Genomic DNA, 13,270 nt, shown 5'->3' on the forward strand with positions numbered 1-13,270 from the left:
CACAGAGTCTTAGCCACTGGACCACCAGGGAAGTCCCCCACTTCCTCTTTTATGGTTTTACTGCATGATGCCTATCCTCCCCTCAGTGAGCTCTCTCCCTCTGCCCCACGGCTCCCCCACCCACCCCCAGGATATAGTCTCTCTCAGCCCATTTCTCATTCAATCAAATTATTTCCTCAGGATGTACAGTGTCGGGGTGTTGTGGATATAGAGAATAAAGACAGTCTGTACCCTCCAGAGAGACAAGTACTCAGGCAGTATTTAACAGGGTCATCACTGCTATCAAGGGGAGTTTTCAGAGCACCTAGGATGCCTTGGAAAATCAAGGAAGACTTTCTGGGGGAGGTGACACTCAAGCTAAGACTTGAAAGATGAATCAGAGCTAGCCAAGGAGGCAGGGAGAAGGGCATTTCCAGGAAACGGAAGCAGAATTGCTAAGGTGTGAAGATGTGTTGTTTTGTGTCACTGGAGAAGTTGGCAGGATGATGAAAGGCCACTTGAACTGAGGAGCCTGCAGTTATCCTGAGGACAGTAGAGAAGGATTGAAAAAGGATGACATGATGTCATTGTGATTTTAGAAAGGGTATTCACCTTGCCATGCAGAGAATGAATGGAGAAGGACGGGGAAGGGGCTGGGGTTCCCTGAGGACACTGGTGGAGTGAAGGTTGTGACCCTGGGTTCCAGGAAGTAGACGGAGTGTTGGTTAGATAGTACAAGGGACTGGATTTGGTCAATGACTGGATGTGTGAATTTAGGGGTTGGGAGGTGACAGTGAGGACCCCAGGAGAATGAGAGAAGGTAAGAAGAGGAAGGCATAAAATGTTCTCACTTTTGGTAGCTAGAGACATCTGAACGGAGATATCCAGGAAGGAGGCGGATGTGCTGGAGTATGAAGACTCTGGTACAGGGGTAGGAGTTTGGGAGTCATTGGCATATATAGCTCTTTCCTCTCTGATACTCTGTCCTGTGGTTTCTAGTTGCATTTACCTCCCCAAATTCTCAATTAAAGGAGGCCAATAGGCTCTCTTTGAGTAGTCTGGAAAATCTTTCCAAGTAGTACAGTAAGATGGGGCAATTGTGGGACTTACTTTATTAGTTTCCCTTCCATCACTGGCCTGCCTTGCTAGGAGTTCTGAGTGTGAGAATCACTGTTTCGTATTTTTTTGCCCAGCCTTTTTCATTGTTAAAGGCAGAATGGGAATTCTAGTGCTTGCTACTGTCAGGGCCGGAAGCAAGACTCCCATCATGGTCAGGTACAAGGCTGCTGAAGCCAGGGGAGTAAATGGTCTTCCAGAGAGAACTGTAGAGGAAGGAGTCGGGGCTCAGGATAGCCCCGGGAGCTCCCAACATTCCAGGGATGCATACAGCCACACAGGAGGCCTAGAATGAGTGGCCTGATCTGACTGAAGAGGTAAGAGAAAAACCAAGGGTTGGGTTTCAGAGTCCCAGGGAAGAGCAGGTGTGTCAGTGAGAAATCTATATGAATCTAGGGTCCGTTTGGAACCAGGTTGTGTTGGTGGGGCCAAGTGACCCAAAAGGAATAGGAATCCTGTTGGGAGGATCAGGGAAGGTGGACTGGGAGCAGGCATGACCTGCGGAGGGCCCCCGGTCCTCTAGCAACAGCAGGAGGGCATCCTGCTCTGCTGTCTGGGGACTTGCCGGGTCCCCTTGGCATCACTAAGGACAGTCCTTAGGGGAAGCCTCATAATGAGAGTCCAGGAGCAGGTTAAGCTGTGGGCAGATCACAGCCAGTGCCTCAGGGCTGGGAGATGTGGTGCCGCTGTCTCTCTGGGGAGACCCCTGGACAGGAACTGGGGTCTCCAGGCCCCCTTCTTGTCCCCTCTCCCTGGTGTGTGGTGGTTAGTAGCAGGCCCAGTCAGGGGGCTGTGGCCAGACAGGACATCTGGGATCTGGGCTGTTTGGGACATGAGGCTCCTTGGCAGCAGTCCAGCTTTGTAATCTGGTGGGGGCAGGGCAAATATTAGTCTCAGGGCCTTTGGGTAACAAGTGTCAAACCTGCCAGGCTGGAGTTCAGCCCTGAGTGCAGTGAGTGTGACCAAAGGGGCCTCTTGGGGATAGGTGACAAAAGGAAGGAAAAAATTGTTCACCTGGTGCCTCACTGTAGCTCACAGCACACTATCTTCCATATCTGACCTTCACATTTCCTGTCATTTATTTAAACACGAATCACGTAGCTTGTTAAACAAGAGAAAATTAGCCCATAATATATCCTGCAGTGGTAAAATGGTAAGATAAGGGACATAAAACAAAACTCCTTGTTTACTTGATGTTTTCAGTTCTTCTGTTCCATTATCTCTTAAGGCCACTCAAGTAAGCCATTTGACCTTCTCCGTTTCCCAAGGTCACCAGTGACCCTCATGTGGGGATCCAGGAGACGATTCTCAGTTGTCACTGCCCTAAGCTTGCAGTAACTGTCCTAGACTCTTCTCCTCTCCTAGTCGCCCTCTTCACTGTGCCCTTAGGACAGGTTGTTTTTGCTTTGCCTCTTCTATTTTCCCCTGAAATCTGGGCTCTGGTTCTCTTCTTTCCTCTCATAAAGTTGGAGCTTCCACAGCTCAGCTGTTCTCTTCCCTTTCCTAGTTAACTGCACTCCCTGTGAGAAACTCCTGTGGCTTTGTAAGAACTGTCACATTTTTATGCTGATGCCCCCATTTACTGCCCAGCCCTGACTCCCAGACTCCAGGCTAGTGTCCAACTATCTCCGTCCTGACTGGCTCCTTTGGTTGTGTAGGAGGTTCTCCAAGTCGGGGTGTCCCAACACTGGGCTCCTGAGCCCCTCTCCCACAAAGAGTAAAGGCCAAAGTCCTCTAGAGGGTGGGCAGGGTCCTAACAGATTGCTGATGCGCCTCTCCCTTGCTTACCCTGGAGTCGGGGCTGTGTTCTTCCCTAGGACTGCGGGCTGCAGCTGAGCGGGGAGGATGGACGCCGCTGCTACCCCCTGGAGGGCCACCTGCTGTGTCGCCGATGCCACCTGCGGCGCCTCCGGCCCGGGCCACTTCCCTCACCTGCTGTGCATGTCACGGAGCTCTGAGCCGGGGCTGAGAGCCCGACCCTGGGGTTGTGTTTGTGCTTGCACGAGCCTGCGGTTTTGTGTGCGTCCCCATGCGTGCGTGGTTTTACGTAGAAGCGCGCATGTTTTTCTGCGCAGGCGCGTGTTTTCTGCGTTCGCGCGTGTTTTTCTGTGTAGGCACATTTTTGCGTGCACGCTAGCGACGCGCGACCCAGGTCAGTGCCAGAGCTTTGTGTCAGGGTGGGCGCGGCGGCGGGCTCCCACCCCACCCCACCCCTATACCCACCAGCCACCGAGCTGCTGTCCGAGGGGCCGGCCCCGCGGCGAAGCTATTAATATTTATTCACCGTCTGTGCCTCCTCAAGCCGCTTTTTTTCTTCCGGGCCCTGCCTGCTTCCCGCCCTTCCCCCCACCAGCGGCTTTCCCTTTCGGGACCCCCTGTGCCCGGTAGCCTCGTGGCGGGGCGGGGCGGGGGTAGGCTCCCAGACCGGCTCTGGGTCGCATAGCTGAAGATGGCCGTTACCACGTGCAGGGGTGCGGGATACACGGCCGCCGTCCTCCGACTGGCCTTGGGGCAGGAGCCAGTTTGCCTGAAGCGAAGGGGTCTGGGATCCCCTTCTAGAACGCCCGGGGGTTGGGTGTGGTTTGGCAGGCGGGGGTTTGGGGAAGGGCACGCCTATTTGTCTCCTAAGCGCCTTGCCTGCTGGTTGGGTGGAAAGGGTTCGTTGTTTGGGTGGGGTCGCTGGAGGGGGTGAGGAATGACCCTCCTCAGGGAGTAGGGCCTGCGAAGGACCCCAACCTTTGGCCTTTGGTCACTGCGGGTTTTGGTCACCCGGATTCCGATGGGTGTTTTCAGCCGTCATCTCGCCCTGGGCTCCTTTCCAAGCCCTCCCTTCCTCAGCCTCACGAAAAGAACGCCTTCTCACGCAGAATTCCAGTCACAAGTCTCGGTCAAGAGAGACCGCGAGGGGGCGCCCTGCCCACTTGTTGCAGGAAAGCACTGTGTATTAGGCTCCACGACAAAAAGCATATAAGTTGACTTAAATTAAGTTTTTCCTTTGAGAATATTTTCATTTTCTTTAAAAGAATATAGTTTTCTTTTAAAACCTTGGTCCACGGTTGTTATTTCTTAGGAGAATCACAAGCTCAAAAATGTCTAATTTGTATATCATACAGCTAGTGTTCAAGTGGTAAAAAAAAAAAAAATTGTAGTTTGACTTATGTTTTTGTATAAATTCCTCTGAAATCTCAGGCTTTTGACTAGCGTGGGGTTTTGTTTGTGTCAGTGTCTTGAGAGCGGTGACTGAAATGTGGTATGTGGAAATGTAGATTTTTCTTTTTTTTAATCCTCTGAAAGACACATCAGCATTGGGAAGCTTGGACTTCTCATTCATTCCTCCTGTTGGATTTGCACTGGAGGGTAGCCAGGGCAGGCCCCTGCGGCTGAGAGACCCCCTAATCAGGATAACCATCACAGTGATTTTCATGGAATACTTTAAGTCCACTTGTTCCTATGAGAACTGAACCATCTCCTCTTGACTACTGTTCTTATCAGGTGTGAGATGTAGGATCTCTGTTGTAGGATTATTCATCTGGGGGAGCCCAGCTGTAGGAAGTGAAGGTTGTCAGGAGTGCCCATGGGGATGGGTAGGAGGGGAAGTGGCAGCTATCAGGGTCCAGCTAGTCTGAGAACTGGAGCTGGGAGGCCCCCTAGTGGGCGGAGGGCGCAAGTACATGGTGAGTTTGGGGATTGTTATTTTAACACAGAGGTGTGTCTCCTGAGGAAGGGGCTTCAGAAGGATCAAAGTGGCTTCTTGGAGGAGCCGATCTCAGTGGGGCAGGTGAGAGTAAATTCCTGGGATGGGTGGCTGTTTCTGGGTTTCTCTTCCTTCTGAGCTGGGCTGCTTTTGCTTTCTAGCCCATTATTGCAAAGCTTTTCTGACTGCTTCCAGTGTCAAAGCTGCTTTGCCCTGGGTTTCTCCTTATTGCAAGTGCAGCTTGTGTCTTTTCTCTTCTTTTGTATCTGCTGTGGAGGTGATCCCCATCATTGCTTTCCACACCTGCTCTGTTTTGGTTACTACGCTCCCCCACACAGATGAACCAAGTCATCACAGCATGGAGCCCCCTTCGGGTTCATGTGCCAGACTTTATCAAAAGTCAGAGTCAAGAGAGTGCATCTCTAACTGCTCTTTCTCTTTGGGCTCCAAATACAGAAGCCCTGTATTGGCTTCTCCCATGGCTGGTGACTGCTACCATCCCTTTAGCCCCAGAGCCTTTGCACATGAAGGTCACTCTGCCTGGATCCACTCCCTGCCCAGTACTTTAATTCCTGATCAGAACCTGCCAATCTCAGCTACACAATTAAGCCAGGCTCCCAGGTATTAACATTTCACCAGACACCCAGAATTTAGGGCCCTGGTCTGTAAGCTCTTTTCTGGGAGAAGCATCTTCTAGTTCATTGTCAGGAGTTATGCTGACCTGATGGCTGTGGAACTGAGGAAGCAATATGAGAGTTAGACTCTGAGGCAGGTAGATCACCCGTGATCTTATAAGGCAGGGTGCCAAACCTACCTGCCCTTAGAATGTCTCCCCTGATGTTGATACCTGGTGACACCTCTAACTGTACTTTTGTTAGCTGCTGAACTTTCATCTACAGAGAGAATAAGAATTCTCTTGATGTACATCTCCTCACTAGAGGGTGGAGACACTCTCCAGGCCAGAGTCTGTCTGAGTTGTTCACTCTTGTCTTCACAGTGCCTGGCTTGTGGTTGTTACTGCAGCTTGAGCCAGACCGAGTCCTGACCTTTAGAGTCTCAATTGAGGACCTTTCCCTCACTGATTTGCACCAAGTACAACCTGAGTTGCCAAATGAAGGAGTCACAGGTGGGATAAAAGCACAAAAACAGGTTTCCACAAATACTATACATGCTGCACATCAAGTGTGTGTCCCAGGAAGTACACACACAGATGTGCCTTTGTGGCTGGAGACTCTTGAGTGCTGGGTCCACTGCTGTGTGTGTGTGTGTGTGTGTGTGTGTGTGTGTGTGTGTGTGAAAGAGAGAGAGGTAGGGAGGTTCGTTGAGGTGAGTGAGAAGGGGAGGAAGGGAGAGGAGAGGACGACATGAAGATTGGGAGGGAGATGAGAGAGGGGGTGTGAGATTGTGAGAGACACTGAGAGAACTAGATACTGTGAGGGATAGAGATGTTGAGAATACATTGTGAAAGAGATTGAATGAGAGTGACAAGAGATGGTGAGAGAGGAACATTGTGAGAGAGTTTGAGAGGGAGGTTCACTGTCTTGAGAGGATGAGAGAATGGTGGAGAGAAAGATTGAGAAAGGCATTGAGAGATGGAGTGAGCTAGAGGGGGAGAGGGATTGATTTAACTGAGGTGAACAGAACCTAGGGTCTTTTTCCTATAAGGCAGGGGGCCCTCAGGGCCTGGTGATTTGGAAATATTTGGATGACTTGGCCCATAAATAGATTCACCTTCTCTAAGTGACAAAGGCTGTGGTGTGTGTGTACGTGATGTTGGGCTGGGCTGGTCTCTTGGAGGTGGGTCTTGACCATGGTGTGCCTACATGGCAGAGTAGGAGGAAATGGTGCTCACTTCTCCTGGTCAGTGCTCCCTGCCTCTCTTTGGCCAGGAAACAAAGATGAGAGCTTGCTGAACTGTAGATAAACTTTTGAGTGTCTCCTGTAGGCTTATTCTGGGTCCTAGAAGGGAATAATGGGCAGTTGGGGTAATTATTTATGGGACCTGGGAGGGTCTGGCATAGGAATCCACAGTGGCAGAAGTCTGGAGAGCAAGATGGGAGGAGGAATGACTTGGAGTCAGTGGGCTGATCCTGGGGTGGGGGTCATCAGCAGTTGAGTGGGGTGATGAGTGAGGCTGTGCTCAACCACCGTCTCCTACCACCTCAGTTCCCATCCCTAAGGCTGGTCTTCTTATAGCCAATACCCCCCTGGGAGGAAGGCAAAAAGGTGAGAGTAGGCTCAGTCTTGGGGGGCTTCAGGAGGGCCTTGGGTTGGGATCTGAGGACAGGTCTTGGGGTGGGGGCAGCACCCATGTTGTTGATGACCTTCCAGCCAGCAGCTTGGAGGACCTGCCCGTGTGTGGTGCATGGACTTCAGGCCTGCATGTGCCTGGAGTGGGTGTGTGGGTGCCTGGCTGGGAGAGGGGTGCGCATGCTCTGGGGACTCAGTGACTGCTGGGAGCAGGCCTGGGTTGGGGGTTCTGAAATGGAAGGGCGCACATGACCTGGGGTGGACAGGAGGAGGCTCTTCCTCAGCTATCCCAGGAGTAATTCTGTGCGGCACCATGTCCTGGAGTAGCAGACTGGTCTGAAGCTACAAGTGCTTATGAAGTTCCTGGAGACAGAGCCCATGAAGTGTCTTGGAGCTTGGAGAACTGGGGGAACACAGCTGGAGTGGCAGATGCTTCCCTCTCCCATCTTCCTGCTCTGGCCCTGAGGACGCAGCTGGGCTGCCTTCTCTAACCCTGGGGGAGTGTGTCACAGGTGGGCCCTTTGCTATCCTGCAAGGAGGGTCACCACAGAGGGCAGAGCAGGCCTGGGTGTCTCCCCAGGGACACCAGGGCCCTCAGGTCTCCCTGGGCTGCAGGGACTATGGCCCTGAAACATCTCGCACTTAGATGGGAATCACTTAGCATCGGTGTTGTTGTGCCTGTCACATACACATTTGTCCATCACTATCTGCTCACCTGTTGCTCCCAACGTCCTACACTAGTGCACACCCTCCTCCACCTGTGCTGTGCAGGTATTCCTGCTCATGTCTCACACACACCTGTGCTGCCCACTGGTTACAGGACGGTCCCACAAACTCTACCTTACCTTCCTGAAGTTACCTGCCACACACTTGTCACTGGCACCCGTGTGACCCAGCTGACTCACTCCTCTATGATAGTGTCTGGGCCATCAGTGCTTCATCCATGGTTGGCCTTGCGGACACCGAGGGTGGGACTCAAACCCAGGAAGAGGCATTTCACTGGCCTGATGTTTACTCACCCTCCTTCAACCCCAGATTGCTTTGGGAACTTCCTCTTCCATCTGAGCAACAGTACTGGAGGATTGCCAGGCCTCTTCAGTTGGGCTCTGCCTGGCCTGTGGTCTGGTGTGGTCATGTTCCTGAGCTGTGTGGGTCTCAGCCAGGGGCTGCTATCCTTGCAGACATGTGGGGCCTTTTGAGGCTTGACCTATCCCCAAGCCACCCCTCCTTGTCTCCCTGCCCAGCTTGGCTCAGCTCTCTCCTTTCACATATGCGCATTCTGGTCCCCTGCCACACCTGAGTCACTTCTGACCCTGGAAATGGGGGAATCACTGACCCTGGTGAGAAGGTCTCCCTCCAGCGTGGGAATAAGCTTTCATGGGGATGAAGGGAGTCCTATTGCCAGATGGTGGGGAGTCTTCAAAGAGGCAGAGAGCTGTGTCCATGATGGAGGAGGTCAAACTGACGAGGCCTGTACCATGCAGACTGGGACCCTGTTTCTTGCGGGGTTAGGAGCCTCTCATGTGGGTGAGGAAAGTCCTAAGGGAAGATCACGGAGCCCTGGGTGGGAGTCAGGATATCTCACTGCAACATGTCAGTGGGAAGATTGCATTTAGCTCTGATGTGGACTGACCCACCCTCCCTTCATCTCCTTTCTTCCTCCCTTCTTTTTAAAAAATATTTAAATACTTGATTATATTTCATATGACTGGAGAAAAAATACCTTGTTGGCTTTGGGACTGAGCAACTGGGTGTATGTTTTCCATTTTCCTGAAGGTTAGGACAGGCTCGTGTGGGAGCGTAAAGAGAAAATTCTGTTTTACTCTTTAGAGATGTCTGCTGTGTGGAGCAAGCTGGTGGAGTTTGGAGCTCAGGGAAGATGAAGTCAGGGCAGGAGATACACATTTTGTAACTATGCGTTTATAAAGATATTTGAAGTTGTGGATGAGATCATGTGGAAGGATGCTGAGATCAGAAAGGAGAGGAGGGCCAAATCTGAGCTCTGGGCTCATTTTTCCCTCAGCAAAGGGGATGGAGCAGGGGGTGCTAGTGATGTGGGTGGGCATGGGGAGGGGGTGGTTGAAGGTGGCATCAGAGAAGCCATGGGGGAAGAGGGCAGAGAGAGGAGGACAGGAGGCTGCTGAAGGAGTTCAGACCTTGAACAAGTTGTTTCAGAGCTGCAGTGGGGGAGACATAGATCTGAGCTCCTAGAGATGAAGAAAGGGAAGGAAAAGGAGGCAGCCAGCTCCCCCAGCTATATGGGCTGGAGGTGCAGCAGCGGTAGGATTTGGGTCAGGGCAAGTCCTTATAGGATGCTGAGGCCTGTTTGAGGCTCCCTGCCCACATCTCTCAAGAGCATGTACACTCCATGTGGGCATTCCCTGGGTTGTCTTTCCCACCGGACCCTGGTCCACATGGGGGCAGGGTCTGTGACTTCAGTGGTCACAGCTGTGTCAACTAGGAGCCCAGCATCCAGCTCCTAACGTGCTGGTGAATGTTGGTTAAGGGCCAGTACTTGTAAAGCACTCAGGATGCTAACAGGTGAGTAATAAATACTCAGTAAAAGTGCATAACTGTTGACTGCCGGCCAGGAAGTAGCTGAAGACAGAGTGGTTCTGGAGGTCTTGCTCCAGATCCTGATGGATAGAGCAGCACCATGCAGGCCAGCTTTATGTGCCGGCACTGCAGCCAGCCCCTGAAACTGGACTGTGTCACCACCCAGGAATCCACTGCTCCATTACTGCCCCCAGCCGAGGTCAAACTGGGAGGGAAGTAGGAAGGGACTAACTCAGGAGAGGGGCCATTTATCAACCCCTGTCAGAATGTGTCTCACACATTCATCCCCCAGCCTGGTTGATGTCTGCAGAAAGTGCCAACAGCTTCACTCTGATTGGGAGGTGTCTGACACAGCCCCAGGGAGAACATTAGCTAAAAAGTAAAATCACTGGAGGCTTTCTGACTTCCTGTCAGGGCAAACAGGTGTGGGTCACCACTGGGTGAGGGAGGCACAGACTGTTTTGGGCCAGCTGGACACTCAGCTCAACCTCCCTGAAGACAAGTGATAGAGCTGCAAATGCTGTTTGGAGATCTCAGAGCAAATGAATGAAGATGATGGTTAACAGCTACACATGGAGCTAAAGGAACTGGCCTTGGGGGAGAAGAGGCTGATTAAGAGCTGAAAGAAAAGAACTTCAAGGTAGCGGCAGGATATCTTAAGTGTGTCCAGGCTGAGGCTGAGACTAGACCAGGGGAAGCTCAGTATCGCAACACACTGAACTTAAACAGTGACAGCTGGAAGGCGATGATGAGCTGAAGGGTGTAGAAAACCAGATGCCTTATGTTTCTGGAGAATGAAACAAGCTGAATGCTGCTGGGAGCTGGACGGTGTTGCTACCAGTGCCCTGGCCAATAGGATGGGTTTGAAGTTTTAGAGGTTTTGGTGTGTTCCCTGTGGAGTCTGAAGTCTCAGACAGATGTAAGGAGCTGCTGATACAGTGGTCTGGGGTCTGTGTTTTATCTAAAGGAACAGCAGGTTTCCTGGGCTGTGTGCAGCAGTTCGCAGAAGAGGCTGAGAAAGAGGACTTCCTTACAGGTTGGATGTGAGAGGGCAAGATGGAAGACAGAGGAGACAGTGGTGGCTCCAATTCTGTCAAACCCAGTTCAGCTCTGAGGAACAGTGGATGGAAACTCTGATACTGTTGAATGTTAAGTAGGGCCTTGCTTGGGTAGCCTCAAAGTTTCATAATAAATGAACTCCTTTTTTTCCTCATGAAGATACTTGCCTTAAAGACGTAAGTTTTTTGTTTTGTTTGCAAAAAAAGTTCTAAATTAAATTCAGGTCATGTCAAACAGCACATGTTTACAGTACCAAAAAAAAAAAAAAAACACCAAAAAACCCAGGAAAAGCCACTGTATTTTAAAATATCCATTGATAGTTTCCAGAACTAGAACAGGCCATGTACAGTGACTAGCCCATGTCATAATTTTGACTTGTAACCCCATGCCTTCCTTTTCAAACTCTTATCTTCAAAGTGTCCAGCTTAAGTGTGCTTGTATTTTTTTTTTTAAGCCTCAGTTGAATTGAGATTGGTGTGTTTTCACTGGATTTTATCTCTCTCAACTTCCTGTACTCAAAATATGAAATAGAAATTTTTATCTCCACTGAGATGATTAAATGTGTAAGCTACACAGTTGGATAATGTGAGAAAATGACAACATTATATAAGCTGTGTCTGGTCACCATATGATGTGATTGAAAGTTTGTACTGTAACACATTTCTCTTGGTACTAGGTTCTAATACCGAATAGCCACTCGCTGTGTGTTAGAGATATGAAATGGTGTTGGATACCGTTTCCCACCCTGAGTCACGTGGCCATTTTGAGTCTTTTCCCCGTCCTTCTTCTGCTGCTGGGCCTCATCTTGCCCCACAGTGCTGCTCTGAACCTCCTTGCCTATTCCAGTTGTCTCCCTTCCCACTCTGCTCAGGGCTGGGTATGACCGTCCCCCACCCTTCATCAAGAGGAAGAGTGGGCTCAGTTCCTCCTCCTCTGAAGGGAACTCATTGGCTTGCAGCAGCCCTGGCCACCTCCTTGCCAGGGTCGTAGGGAGCATGGCTTGAAAGCTTGTTCATGCTGTCCCCACTCTAAAGATGCTCCCTAGACCTAGAGCCCTTTCCTTTTCTTCTTGTCCTTTTAAAAATTTTATATCAAGACATATATGTGCAGTGAAGCTAGAAAACATGTTCAGTTTGAAGGAAAGAACACGTGGCAGCCGATCTGTTTCCTAGTGAAAGATTGCTGCTGTGAGCCGTGAGTTTCGTCAGGATTCGTGACCTCTGGAGGAGAGGATTTTGTCCTAGGGTCAGAGACAAGGCTTGACTACTTGGAGCTTTTTGTGTATCAAAGTTTTATTAAAATATAGAGATAGGGAAAGCTTCTGACATAGACATCAGAAGGGGACAGAAAGAGTGCCTCCTTGCTAGTTTTTAGCAAGGTGTTTTATGTCTGTTCAGTTCAGTTCAGTCGCTCAGTCGTGTCCAACTCTTTGTGACCCCATGAATCGCAGCACACCAGGCCTCCCTGTCTATCACCAACTCCCGGAGTTTACTCAAACTCGTGCCCGTTGAGTCAGTGATGCCATCCAGCCATCTCATCCTCTGTTGTCCCCTTCTCCTCCTGCCCCCGATCCTTCCCAGCATCAGGGTCTTTTCCAATGAGTCAACTCTTCGCATGAGGTGGCCAAAGTATTGGAGTTTCATCTTCAGCATCAGTCCTTCCAATGAACACCCAGGACTGATCTCCTTTAGGATGGACTGGTTGGATCTCCTTGCAGTCCAAGGGACTCTCAAGAGTCTTCTCCAACACCATAGTTCAAAAGCATCAATGTTTTGGTGCTCAGCTTTACTCACAGTCCAACTCTCACATCCATACATGACCACTGGAAAAAAGCCATTAATCAGATAATGAGAGACACCTCAAGGCTGAGGGAGTTTCATCAGGCCTCTCTTTCACAATATGCATTTTTGAGATGGGATGGCACAAGGTATGTCATCCCCTGGCCATAAAGCAATTGACAGAATACTGGTTTGTTGAGCCATTATCAGCCTAAGGTTTGAGGAAAGAAAAAGTCTCAGGTGGAACATTTTGAAGAAAGGCAGATTCCAAAGTAAATACATAGTTTCATTAGCATAGCTTAGGAAAAGCATTTCCATAAGAAAAACACATTGGTTAGCTCAAGGCAGAACCAGGCAGAAGCCTCTTTTAATTTTGTGTAAAGAAGGAAAAAAAACACTTGCCACTTGCAGTTTATTTCCTCCTGCCGCTTGGGGACCCCTGGCCTTGCTGCCTGTTACCCTCTCAGTCCCCCCTTTTCTTTTAGGAGAATTATGTTGCTTAGGGAAGGGGCGACATTCTCATTCCATAACTGCTTCTAAGCTGACAAGGGGCGTTGTTCCTAAATTTGTGAGGCAGCATATTGTCCTAACCCTCCTATTAAGGATCTCTGATCCAGAGGCCCCAAGTAGTAGTTGGAGGAAGCTGTGGCACTCATAGGAGTTTGGACAAACATTTGTAACTTAAAAGCCTTCATGTGGTGGCTAGAAACAAATCCAGTTACACAGTTACAGATGCAGGGAGCAAACAGCAAAAACAGAACAATCAGAATTACTACAATTAAGATAGTTTTCCACCATGGGCAACTAGTTAACATCTCCCAAAGTGAAGCAACTGAGG

At 50.2% G+C, this 13,270-nt stretch overlaps 1 protein-coding gene and 1 pseudogene across 4 annotated transcripts in view; both read left to right on the forward strand.

Annotated features, from left to right (window-relative positions):
• Window positions 1–4,283, forward strand: part of LOC122691986 (WT1 interacting protein) — a 25,748-nt gene extending 21,465 nt beyond the window's left edge. For 2 of the 4 annotated variants that reach the window (XM_043899115.1, XM_043899113.1), the window contains one exon: window positions 2,913–4,283. In XM_043899115.1, the coding sequence (XP_043755050.1) occupies window positions 2,913–2,931 (19 nt within the window). In that variant the 3' untranslated portion in view covers window positions 2,932–4,283. Of the gene's footprint in view, window positions 1–2,890 lie in introns of all 4 variants that reach the window. The other 2 variants (XM_043899114.1, XM_043899112.1) reach the window with 2 other exon arrangements.
• Window positions 3,875–12,972, forward strand: LOC122692748 (annotated as a pseudogene).
• The last annotated feature ends 298 nt before the right edge of the window (window positions 12,973–13,270 follow it).

This window comes from Cervus elaphus, chromosome 4, assembly GCF_910594005.1.
Source record: "Cervus elaphus chromosome 4, mCerEla1.1, whole genome shotgun sequence".
Taxonomy (NCBI): Eukaryota; Metazoa; Chordata; class Mammalia; order Artiodactyla; family Cervidae; genus Cervus; species Cervus elaphus.